General features: G+C 38.7%; 1 protein-coding gene across 9 annotated transcripts in view; it reads left to right on the top strand.

The window, feature by feature from the left end:
• The window catches only part of LOC134224648 (ubiquitin-conjugating enzyme E2 Q2), a 42,347-nt gene that overhangs the window by 18,330 nt on the left and 10,263 nt on the right, over positions 1–13,754 (top strand). For all 9 annotated transcript variants that reach the window (XM_062704121.1, XM_062704122.1, XM_062704120.1 and 6 more), the window contains exons 3-4: positions 3,917–4,033; positions 11,059–11,373. In XM_062704121.1, coding sequence (XP_062560105.1) covers positions 3,917–4,033; positions 11,059–11,373 — 432 coding nt within the window. The remainder of the gene's footprint in view (positions 1–3,916; positions 4,034–11,058; positions 11,374–13,754) is intronic.

Genomic DNA, 13,754 nt, shown 5'->3' with positions numbered 1-13,754 from the left:
ACCCACGTCGACGCGGTACAAAGTATTATCGAGCAATCTTCAGAGTCCGATATTATTTTGTCAATTGGGGATTTCAATCTACCTAACTTGCACTGGCAGCTGGACCACGACATCAACGGATACGTCCCTCAAATATGTCCACCGATCCTGAGAGAATTCTTATCGAGACTTTGTTTGCCACTAGCATGCGCCAGATGAACGGTTTCTGTAACCATAATGGAAGACTTCTAGATCTCGCTTTCGTTAACCTACCTGAATACTTCGATCTTTTGCTGCCATCTTCCCCGATGCTGCCGTTAGACGCACATCACGAGCCTTACATCTTGCTTCTTGATGATCCTGGTCCGGAGTCCGTCAATCCTGGCGATCGAGATGCGAGCTTCACATTCGATTACAAAACATGTGATTTCAACACTGTGAACAGAAGATTTGCCGATGTACATTGGGATCTACTGCTGGCCAACAAAACAGTGAACGAGATGGTCCAAATCTTCAACGAAAAGATTAACACAATCATCAACGATCATGTTCGAAAAAAGACGCGCGGTTCTAACGCGGATTTTAACAAGCCATGGTGGACTTTTGAGTTGCGGAACCTCCGTAACAATCTCAGGAAATCTCGCAGGCGTTATTTCCGGTCAAGATCCGCTAACGATAGAGACATCGTTCGTGAACTGGAAATGTCATATAAGTCGCTTCTCTCCTCCTCATACAACGAGTACATCACGAGGATCCAGTCGAAAGTTAAAAACGACCCTTCTTGCTTCTGGGATTTCGTAAAGAAACGAACATCCATCAACAGAATTCCACCACGTGTGAACTACGAAGACAACATCGCACAATCCAACATTGAAGCTGCCGACCTTTTTGCTGATTTCTTCGAAAAGGTGTTCACCAAATCGCCGTCCGCGCAACGTAACAACTTCTTCGCTCACATTCCTACTCATGACATCGCTTTGCCCATCATTCAGTTTTCTCCAGATGAGATACAATACGCCCTCGAAAATCTTGACGGTAATAAAGGCGCTGGCACGGACGGCTTTCCCCCTCTCCTCTTTAAAAATTGTGCTACAACTCTGAATGGACCGATTACAAAAATCTTCAACTGCTCCATGAGTGAAAGGACGTTCCCGACGGTATGGAAAATGGCCCGAATCACACCGATCTACAAATCAGGCAACTGTAGCAGTGTCAACAACTATAGAGGCGTTTCTATACTTTGTTGCATAGGCAAGGTTTTGGAACAGCTGGTACACAAAATCGTTTATGGAATAGCGTCTCCACTCATCTCTAATACACAGCACGGTTTCATGAAGCAGCGTTCTACAACGTCGAACTTGATGTGTTACACAACAGAAGTGTCACGAGAAGTGGAATCAAGGCGACAAGTGGATTCCATATATATAGACTTTGCTAAGGCGTTTGATACTGTTCCGCATCTAATTATTGTCGACAAAATTAGGCACATTGGTTTCCCAGGATGGTTTGCGGAATGGGTTTTGTCGTATCTTACAGGCCGACAAGCGTTTGTGGCTGTCAACAACACACCTTCCCGGATGATACGCATATCTTCTGGAGTGCCCCAAGGAAGCGTTCTTGGTCCACTTCTTTTCAATATCTTCATTAACGACCTGAATACATTGATTTCATCGTCTAAACAGTCATTCGCCGACGACCTTAAATTTTACCGTGTTATTTTCTCCCAATCGGACTGTGAAGAGCTGCAGGCTGATATCGATAAAATACTGATATGGTGCAACAACAACGGTATGCTCGTGAACGAAAAGAAGTGCAGTGTTATTTCCTTCACACGACTGGAAAACCCTGTGAATTACCAGTACACAATGGGAACAGCTTCACTGAACAGAGTACACTCAGTCTGCGACTTGGGAGTGACTGTTGATTCAAAGCTCAGATTCAATGAGCATATTGGAATCATAACGGCAAGAGCATTTGCGACATTAGGATTCATTCGACGCCATGCCTCCTGTTTCACCGACATCTATTGTTTGAAAACACTATACTGTTCACTAGTACGCAGCACTCTCGAATATGCAGCACCGGTTTGGTCCCCATATCAGCTGACACACATTCTTTCTATCGAACGAGTACAGAGGAGGTTTATAAGGTTTGCACTGCGGGAGCTTCCATGGAGGGACCCCACCAATCTTCCCCATTACAAGGATAGATGTCAGTTGATTAATCTTCAGACGCTTAGCACCAGACGGGTAAATCAACAACGGATATTTATATTCGACCTACTCAACGGTATCATCGACTGTCCAGAGCTTCTAGAACAGATCCCAATTAACGTTCCTTCACGGCGACTTCGCCATTCACCGTTTTACCCTTCCACACCACAGAACTAACTATGGTTTTACAATCCATTCGATTCTTGTTTACGTTCGTTCAATGATGTGGCTGATGTGTTTGATTTTAATATGTCAAAACTATGTTTGTTAATAGAATTAAGGAATTAGATTAGGTATTTTTATATAAGATCAACAGTCTGTACGAATTATTCGAAGACGGTGTTAAATAAATAAATAAATAATTATTTATTTAAGAAGTTACAGGAATTCCCGGGGATTACTTGAGCAAACATCCTGAGGCATTCATATAGGAACTTCCGAAGAAATTACCGGAAAAATTCCTGGAGAAATTCTTGGAGGAGCTTCCAGAAGAATTCCTGGAGGAAATTCCGGAGGAATTCCTAGAGGAACCTCCGGTGGAATTCCTGGAGGAGCTTCCGGAGGAATTCCCGTAGGAACTTCCGGAGGAATTCCAGGAGGAACTTCGGAGAAATTCCTGAAGAACTTGGAGAATTCCTGGAGATTCGGAGAATTCCTGGAGGAACTTCCGGAGGAATTCCTGGAGGAACTCGAGGAACTTCCGGAGAAATTCTTGGAGGAACTTTTGGGCGAATTCCTGGAGAAACTTCTGGAGGAACTTCCGGAGGAATTCCTGGAGGAACTTCTGGAGTAATTCTTGGAGGAACTTCCGGAGGAATTTCTGGATCAGCTCAGGAGGAACTTGTGGGGGGGATTCCTGGAGGAACTTCCGAAGGAATTCCTGGAGGAGCTTTCTGAGGGATTTCTGGAGGAACTTCCGGAGGAATTCGTGGAGGAACTTCCGGAGGAATTCTTGGAGGAACTTCCGGAGGAATTTCTGGATCAGCTTACAGAGCACTTCCTGGTGGAATTAACGGAGGAAGAATTCCTATCACTTCAAATAAGCTCACGCCGACCCACGCCGTCAGATCAAATAAATCGCACTCAAAATGAAATAAAATCTCCATTCAGCTGGGTCCATGGCTGCACTTCGCCAAGAATAGATGTAACATAACATATATCTCCAAGTATCTGGTACCCCCATTCAACCCACTACGTTTGACAATGGCCAATATCTTTGAGTTTTCCAGTGTTTGGTTAAAATTGGAATAGGTATAATAAATTTAATAAAACATATTTTCGATAGTTGGTTTTCGACGCAGGTTGCAGCTAGGCCGTTAGTTAATCACCATTGTTATCTCTCAAACATTTACTATTTTGTTGCTAGGGCGAATAAACTTCGTATTTGTGCAATTTTCCTTCCAGAATGTTATTACTACTGGAAAGGTTAACATAATGCATAAAAGTAGCAGCTAGTAACGAAATCTGATTATTTAACACATTCTTTCAATACTTTGGTTTTGAAGTGATCCTATTGCCTTTTCATATACTTATTTTACGAGAAAGACTAGAGAAGAAAATAATTTGATAATTACTAGTGATGAACCTTCAAGGATTCGCACTGTTATAAATATTACACGCTTGTCATGGATAACATTTTGAATATAAGATATTGCATGAAATATTTTAAAAGAAGCTATGTTAGGAGCAAAACTAATAACTCTGCTATACATTTTTGTTTTCAGGAAACCTACCCCTCCACACCACCAGTATGGTTCGCCGAAAGTGAGGAAACGAGTATAACAAATGCCGTGCAAATACTTACCAACACCCGTGGCCACGATAATCATGTAATAAATCAGGTGAGTTGTAAAACACAAATATGAACCTATATATGTGGCTATATATCGCTTGCCCTAGTTACATGATACAATCCACTGCGAAACTCGCACTCTATGTAAAACTTATGCCGACAATTCGAAAGGAGTAACACACAATTTCCTGTGTTTATTTAATACTTTTTTTTAGTAGTTTTAATGTGTTAAGGAGAGAATAAGGTTGTGCTCAAATACATCAAAGTCAATTCGTTCAGAAGTTATTTCTCAAATGCAAAATTATGTACCATTGCTTATCTTCATGTTCTACTTAAGGCCTGTGTCTTCATAGCTGGTTGAGCTACCACTCTTCCGCGAATGATTCATATGACGCAAACTTCTCAGTATAACCACAACTTTGATGTTGAACCCTTTCTCTTATTTGCCATTTTTCTCGCTTCTGTGCGCATCTGTCTGGAACGTGCGCTTCTGCAACGGTAATCATAACAATAACAATAATGTTTATTGCATTATATCTTGCGAGATTGCTATTACTCCATCGAATAGGTACGTGCGTGCTATCGGCAACATTGGAGCTGGTTCTATGTTGTTGCCTTGAAAATAAAACTTTTACCAAAACTCCATTATACTCAGATGCAGATGAGCTCGGTGATCATTACTTCAGCATTTAGGTTAGCAGGTTTCTAAATGACAAATATGACGTATCATAAACGCCTCTCATTATTTATGGATTACTCGCAGACCTGACGAGCTTCGTTTCGATTAAAATTGATTTATTCTCTGATTAGTTCTCGAGTTATGCAGAAATTTCTGTTTCATTTATATGGAAGCCCTCTTTCCAGAAGGGGGAGAGGTCTTGAATCACCACAGAAGCATATCTGTAATGATTTATTGTGTACGTATCTTAGTTCAATAAAGTTTTCAAGAAAATTCACTGCTAGGACAATTTCAACTTTTGGCTATATTTCTTAATTCCTGCAAGGTCAAGACAATTTGAATACTAATTAATATACTGCAACGAATGCCAGAGGGTTAAAACATGTACACAGCGTTTCCTCTAGTGTTGGCCTAGTGGTTCAGTAAAATTTAATTCTAGGTTGAATAGAATCTAGAATAAAAATCGAAAGTGACTGAAAATTAAAAATCGGTTTATTTTGATCTTATAACCGCTGTATCTCAGAAACGGCTGTGCACTTTAGAAAAAAACTGTATACCTTTTTCCGTTAGAAATTTAACGTACTTTTTATAAAATCGAGTCGATAAAAACGTTAAAAAAATATTTGACCATTAGCCTTTTTGAAAAACCAACTAATTTAAAAAATAAAACTTTTTGTCCATCATTTCTGCATTTTGACTCATAGTGTAAAAAAATACATATATTATCTGCTACAACATATCAAGAAATAAAAAATATTGAAAATTCTGTTTTTGAAAAAATTGATGATTTTGCCTTTTCTTAGTACAACCAAGTTGCACCGAAAGGCTAATATCATTTCACTCCAATTTCGAACTTTTTGATAGAAGTCCTGCAGACCCATAAAAGTGTTATATACCATTATCTGACTCAACCTTCCGATGAGCTGAAAAAATGTCTGTCTGTCCGTGCGTGCGTGTTTTTTTTTTTCTTCCTAAGCATCGACTTCCGAAGTTTCTGCAAGCTCCTCTTGAGGTCCTTACTGATATTATGCTTCCATGACGCAAAGTCGATGCGATGGCGTCCAGCTGTTCTGGTGGTCGCCACCTCGAAGGCCGAAAGCCCATCGCGTTTGCGGTTCTATTTCGCCTTCATGGGGCCATGGCGGGCCGTCTATAACCTCTACCGGCGGTAGCCTGAGAGGAGTCCTGCACGCTGCGCGCTGCACACTGAGCTGCCGCTGACTATTTGCCTCTGGCCTCTTAGGCGGGAGACGTGAACAACTCACCTCTTGCGAAGGGGTTGTCGCCACACTACTACCACTAATTGGAAGAATTGACTTGGTTTTCCATTTTGGTCCCACGAGTTGCTTCGGGAAAAGAGGTCCACCACGCCAGAGAGCCCAGCATGACGCGGTAAGGGGACACCATCATCGTGAGGGTGCCCAGTGTACCCCACACAGGCTCTGCTGAAGGCCTAGCTCATTATTTCACCCCCTGGCCATGCATCCCTCGGTACACAGGCCGTTTAACGCCTTGGGATTTAGGGGCTAGGGACGATGGTCCCGTTATCGCAATTCCCACTCACTCTAGCTGGGATGTCAGAAGGATAACAAAAAATGCCTAGGACTGCACTACTGCACACATAAAATAATCGGTTTGACTCTGGTGAAAATTTTTATTGATTATCAGTTGCAAGAACTGTTCAGGCAAATAATTTTAACTGATTTTCGGTGATTTTGACAGTTGAGCAAATGGAAAAATTACAAAAAAATCTGTAAAATAAAATTACCGAACAGTTCTACATGAAATTACTTGCAAAATTTACTGAATATGGTGAAATGGAGTAAAGTGTGTAGTTAAGTATGCAAACCCTTTAGCTGGCGGTCAATTGTCATCGGAAGACCTGTGGAAGCGTGAGATTGGAACTTGTGAGGACCTTGAGTTGTGTTGGTTGCTCCTTCCCAGATGTCAACTTTCATACCATTTCGCAGCCCATGTGCGTGTGTGTGTGTGTGTGTACATAAAATGCAAACATAAAAAACATAAGCCAAATTTTCAAGCATAGAAACTTTAACTGATTTTCTCGCAAATAAGTTGCATCCGATAGAGACTAGAACGCTGTTGATCACTATTGAATTTCATAATAATTGAGAATTGCAAAAAATAGATAATACATTAAAATAGTGATGAGACATAGTCACGGCATAGAAATAATAATGTGGTTATACCGTGCGGGACCGAAACTGCAAGTACAGCACCGAAATCCGTCCACCTCATGAGATATATCAATGAATTAAAGGGTGTTAAAGTTGTAATTAATGTAGAAATAATTTATCTTATCCTGTTCAGATACTTGGCAGTAAGCTTCTAGAGCAAAAGAAAATGGAAAGTAAGGCTTTGAAAAATAAAAACAGCAAAAAATCAAAAAACAAATCGCCACCCACCAAACGTGCGGAGTTTTTGCCGCCATTTTGTTTTCGGGTAGAGTATAATTGCACCAAAAAAGTATTTGTGTTTTAAATTCATGCTAATTGCGAATCATTACATAAGATAAGCGGAATACGAATCGAACTATTTACAGTGGTGGAGTTTAAGTCAATCAGACTGCTTCAATTTAAATAACATTTATTTAATTAATAGCTGCAATGGATTTTGGATCTTTGATTCGAAATCTGGGTCCACAGTGGGACGGATTTCGAGTCAGGAGTAGTAGATTTTTAATCCATTATTTTATCATGTTTTTCGTAGTTTTTAATGAGTAAATGTGAAATACTTCCAAAATCTAGAAGTTTCCCCATGCTCCTCTGTATCAGTGCAAGCCAAAACGTTTTATTTATATTCAATTGGGTTGTTTAAGGGTATATATGTTTTTACATATTCTGAATCTGCATAAAAAACTAAGCCTAACACCCATTTTTCAGAATTTTTGGAGCCCCGGAACTATTTTAAATTTCCATTTTAAATTTATATGGGACTAAAATTTGTTCTTATGCATGGGCCAAATGTCATTCTATGAATGTTAGTGCCATTCTATCGATTGAAATAGCTTTTTGTTTGCCATACAAAAATGTAAATAAAAGGTTTACAAACAAAATAAAAATATGTTGGAGATCAGAAAAGCATTCTCTTTATGTTAAACTATAAAAAACTCCATATTTTTCTCTGCTCAACAACCCAATTTCTATTTTCTAATGACTTTTTCATATATAACGTGCTTATGTACGGATTTCGATGCCCCACAGTAAAATGCTCTGCATCTATGAATATTTTTAAAGTTTATCCGTGGCTTGCTCCTATTAAGAGTTTCATCGTACTATAAAGATGCTCAAAGGTAACGCATTTAGGCTTATATGCTCTTCGTTCAGTTTCATAGTACCATGAAATTGTCCGAAAGTCAAAACATAGGATATTCGAGAAACTTTTTGGCAGCGCCATCTGTCGTCTACTAGTGTAAATTTTCTATCATAACATTAGACGGTGTAACTGTTTTGCCTTTCTTGTACATCATCGAGGTGTAAGCGTAAAGGCTACATTTATTACCTTTTTGCGCGAGAAAGGCACCATCACCGCAAGGTGGATTAATCTGGGTTTTATTAAGTTTTATTTTCAATATTTAAACATTTTTTTTCGCAGTCTGTATTTTTTTTCACATACCCCCAATGATTACCTAAAACATTGTCGAAGACATCAAAACGATCAGACAAGCCGTTTTAAAGTTATTTTTTTTTGAAAGTTTTCAAGGTTTGTTTAGGCCCTTGTCAAAAGTTAGGCTAGAGTCAAAATGGCAAACCAATGAAGCAAATTATGTTTTTTCATCACAAAAATTGTATTTGCAAAATTTCAGAGAAATAAAAAAATACAAAAAATAATCGACCTTCGATTTCACAGAGAATTGCTCTACTTTATTGTTTTTGATAGATAGCTGACTCAATAAGGCTGTCTTCAGTGTATCGTACTTGACTCGATGTCACGTAATGAGGCAATTGAAGACGGCCTTACTGTTGAGGTCGAAATACGTATCTGAAGGTACAATAAATTAGTGGAATTAAATGGAATAGTACAAACTCGTATTTAGGGTCGTACACTTATTACGTAAGCAATTTTTCTGGGTTTTTGAACCCCTCCCCTTGTAAGATTTTTTTCATACAAAAGATTTTTATTTATATGGAGCGTAAGATATTGATCGATTTCTCCCTATAAGTGCTTTACGTAATATGTGTACGGCCCCTTATGACAAGTAAATACATTCCACTAAAATCTCAAAATAGTTTTCGTAACGATTTTCATAGATAAAACACGCTCAGATACTCTTACTCAATTTTTTTAGTATGTCTAATGCAAGAGAAAGGTAAAAACACCGCTAGGTGGATTAATCAGGATTTTTTTGATCTTTTTACCACTTTGGGGGACGTATACATATTATGTAAGCATTCATGTGGGGAGGAGGGGTCTATCGTTTTCTTACGCATCATATAAAAAATAACATTTGTGTGAAAAAAAACTACATTTACTACATTAACTACATACAGTTTTTAAACTGGAGTCGGATGAAACTTGGGGAAAAATAATCGAGTACATTATACCTTGTATTTTATCTTATCTCGTTCGGTTTCGTTTCACTCATGACATGATATCTTTTTAAAATAAATTTTGTTTATGGAGATTTTGTTGCTTATTCGATAAAACGACTGAAAATAAATCAATAAAAAGATCGTTCTTGCTTATTTAGCGATAACATTGAGCATTTGAACTTGACTACTTATTTAAGGTTGAGGCGTACCCGGGGACATATTTCGAATAATTCCATCCGGGGTGATTGGCCACTTTAGACTGTGACAGACTTTAAGCTGTTCATAAAGTGCATTCTTTTAAAAGGGAAAGGGTCAAAGAGTTAGGAGGACCTCTCGTGACATTTAGATTTTTTTCTATAATGTAATTTCGATTTGACCATCTGAAAACGGGCAGTCAAGTTATTTCAAAAGCTGATTACATGAACAGTAAAAAAAATAAATGCTTTTGGCTAACATTTTGTCTTAGTGTTCGTGTAGGACCTAGATGCTGCTCTAGTCTGCAAACCATTCCGTCAGATAGTTTGCATACCGTAACAAACGACAACGGCCAACAATGCATCACCTTTGCAGCCTCCCGCGAAATAGTAATCCGAGGCATTTCCTTACCCCGGAAGAATATCCGCATGAAAATCACCCAATCAAGAAATGGAAAACCAAATCGACGTTCTAATCGACGCTAAATTCTTACCGCATTGCAAATATTGAATCCGACCACTACCTCGTTGCAGTATGCCTGTGCTTAAAACTCTCGACGGTATACAGTGTGTTCAATACGTTCGGATACAAATGTTTGATCATTGTGTTTGTATGCCCAATGTACATATTCATTTGTTGGTTCATATTAGAGTAGCACTACGCATGAATATGTATCTTGTTTGGAAAGCACAATGGATATACCTATGCCCAGGCAGCCACCCGAAAACATCCAATACCGGACCGAGAATCGAACTCAATATCTCCGAATTGGTGGGATTTCCAGTAGCCTTGTGAGCAAAGGCGTAGGATTGCCAATCCGGAGACGGCGAGTTCGATTCTAGGTCTGGTCTAGGATGTTTTCGGGTTGGAAAGTTGTATTCATTGTACTTGCCACACAAGGTACATACGCATGCAATGGCGAAAAGATTTCAATTTAAACTGAGGAAATGCACAATCTAATTACAACCAAATTAATTCATATAAAGAGTATAAAAATAGCAATATTGAATATTACATTCATGTACAAAGGAGTGCAACAGTTAAATCACTCTATTGGACACCCTTTATTATCATCCATAGTCACTAAAGTCACTTTGTTAGGTTGCATTGATCGATACTAGCATAAATGTTATTTAGCATTGGTAAATATAATTCATCATGATTGTCATTTCCACTTGAAAACTTTTTAGTAATGTTTCTCAGAGAGCAATCGAATGTTTGATAAAAAGTAAAGGTGTTTTATCATTTAATAATGTTGATCCATGTTATCTCTCGAGTGCTAACGATTAGCAATATTTGAACAATAATTATGAATGTAAATCTCGCGCTTAGGATCATAGGGGCGTAACTGTATTGATCGATTTCTCTTCATTGATTCTGGAGCAAGAGACAACTATCATATATTATATCATCCCGATCCATGAAATTTACCGCAAACTGCAAAAACTAGCTACATTTATGAGAAGGAAACATCGACGAAGAGAAATCGATCAATACAGTTACGCCCCTATGATCCTAAACGCGAGAAATGTAAATTACTATTTACGAGCGAATATCATAGTAGCATTCTTATAAGTATAGAGCTGCTCACCACTGCCTAATAATTCACTATAATAAAGCCAAAAAACTAATATTCTTTGTTCATCACAGGTGGATATACTACTACGCGAACTTTGTCGGTTACACACAGTTCCGCTACCGCCCGATCTGGACAACCTTGCGATACCGTTTCAACCTTACGCACCTGGCACCCCCTCACCATACCTTGCGGCCCATCCAGCGGGTCACCATCTCCACCACCAGCAGCAGCTCCAACAGCAACAGCAGCACCAGCAACAACAGATCGACGAGATCGATTCAGACTGTGATGACATCGAAGATGATGTGGCAGAAGAAAGCGACCAGGACAGCGAGGCGGAAGAGGACCTCCCCCTCGAAATGGACGACGGACGGAATGCTGCCAAGGTAAAACGCTAAAAAATGGCATTGCGCTGCGCATATTTTATCCCGGATGGGAACTGACGGTTGGGGGCGAACGATTCTCTTTGAGTGGAGACAATAAATTGACACACTTTTTCCACCCTTATCGTGTGGCCTATTTCGGGTGAGTCGTTTCCTTTCGTTGGCTGACTGGCTGGCGCGCCAGAGGTGCTTTCCACGTCACCTGAGTTTGTCGTTTGGCGTGTGCTGGCCGAAGGTCGTGGTCTTATTTTTCTCTATCTTGCCAAAAGCACCCAAACGACTCATAAATAAAACAATAGTCGCTAGCTATTATTATTACAAAAGTTCGAGGTGTTACATCTAAGCAACGGTGGGGAACTGAAATTTACAAATTTCGCATGCGACGTTATGCTGGTGGATTAATAACCTTCATCTTGAGTTATGTTGTGAAATCGTTCAGATGTTTTGTGGTACACTGTGGTCGGAACAGCACAAAATCATTTTTATATGTAAGCCTCCATACGTTGACAAAAAATGATCCGATACTCTGCCATTAGGAAGGCGCTTTGGCTATTTCTCTCCTAGTGGATAGCTAAAAAATGTAGTTATGGAGTTAGGAATCACCAAGTCTAGATAGCAGCACGATTTATGTCTAAGCATTTCAAGCTGCAAATAATTTATTCATTATTTCTTGTTATGATGGATGTACAATATGTTGTTTGTCATTACGTCTTACAAATTTGGTGTACTAAAATAATTCTAGAAAAAGTCAAACCTACAATTCCCCTGGCTTATGCTTTTCTATTTGTAATTATAACGCGTCGCCTTAGGTTAGTTTTATAGTTTCATCACTGTACTTACTGTGTTCTATTTTTGTGTTCTAAGCAATACGAGTTAAAGTATTAATAAATATAATTTTAAATTTCTTCTAGATTTTGGCACTGTAAAAGTAGATTTAGAAAAAAAAATCATACATCTTTTTCTTCATCTTCTTTTATGGGTCTACATTCCCGCTGGTATTTTGCCTGCTATTCTACTCAGTATTTTATTAGCATTTCCTCAGCTATTAATTGAAAGGGTTGTATGACAAACTGCAGAATGTCATTCCGCGGAGTCCCAATCTGAGGAATGCGACATTTCCCGGAAAAAAGTCGACGTTTTATGTGCCGTCAGACTTCAAGCCACATATAATACTTGATATAGCGAAATTTTAAATTAGACGTCATCTGAATTATCTCCAGTGACAATTAGGTGTAAGAACATTAACATCTAGTTACTTTATATCGAGCGATCATAGTCTGGGCAGAACACATAACAGAATACAAGTGATAAAGCCAACCTGTTACCTGACTATGAACTTTGCTTTCTTAGCATGCATACATTTTCTCGGCAGAAGGCACTCACTTGAATTTACCCTTCTTCAAATTCGCGTATTAATGCGGTATAAAGAAAAATAACTAGGGGGAGATCCCCCAATGCCGGACACATTAGCCATTTAACTAAAAACTCTCTAATTACCCGGGCTATGTTTACTTGTACACCATATACACAAAATATGATCATTAATGATTCATACAAACTATATTTGATCATTTGAACTCGTTTTTCGACGATGTATTTTGATGTTGAATTTTGGTGAAAATCTTCACGGTTCAGAAAAGTGTCCCCGAGTACCGGACAGTATTGTATCATGTTCAAATATAACCAAGTTCCTATTACATGAGTAAAGACATCATTTAGACTAGTAATATTTTTCATTTGCTTCAAGTTGTAGATATTAACACGTGTTAGTAGAACTTATTTGATTCACCAGCTTAATTTCTTACATCCTACTCAAAAATCCCTCCATTTTCAATGACATCTTCATTTTTTGTTTCTGCTTATTTCTATAGCTTTCTGATACCCCCTGCAAGAAAAAACAATTGAATTGCAGTAAGTTAAACAAAACAGTTGCAAAGAATGGCTATTTGATCACATGAAAAAACTCACTGTCCGGACCCGGGGGACAGCTACCGGATACAGAAATTGATTTTGCATCATGAATACGTTATATATTTAACAAATCATGATTGCTATTTGATATATGACTAATATTGACCATCTCGACATAATCAGAATGCATTCCATTGATTTTAATATTGTTGATTCAAACCCTCTAAAATAAGGCTAAACATGAAATTTTTTGACATTTTTGTTAAGAAAATTATGTTGAGCTTTTTAGTGGAATGTCTTCACTTGTCATAAGACGAGTTTGTACAATCCCATTGAATTCCACCACTTAATTGTATCTTGACAGATACGTATTTTGACCTCAACAGTAAAGCCGTCTTCAGTGTCTCGTACTTGACTCGACTTGAGTCGGGAATTCTCCGAAATTTCCGCCAGAAACCGTTCAGAATATTCAC

Source organism: Armigeres subalbatus, chromosome 3 (genome assembly GCF_024139115.2).
Source record: "Armigeres subalbatus isolate Guangzhou_Male chromosome 3, GZ_Asu_2, whole genome shotgun sequence".
Classification (NCBI taxonomy): domain Eukaryota; kingdom Metazoa; phylum Arthropoda; class Insecta; order Diptera; family Culicidae; genus Armigeres; species Armigeres subalbatus.
Note: the sequence above shows the minus strand (reverse complement) of the source record. Positions and strands in the feature narration are given on the sequence as shown.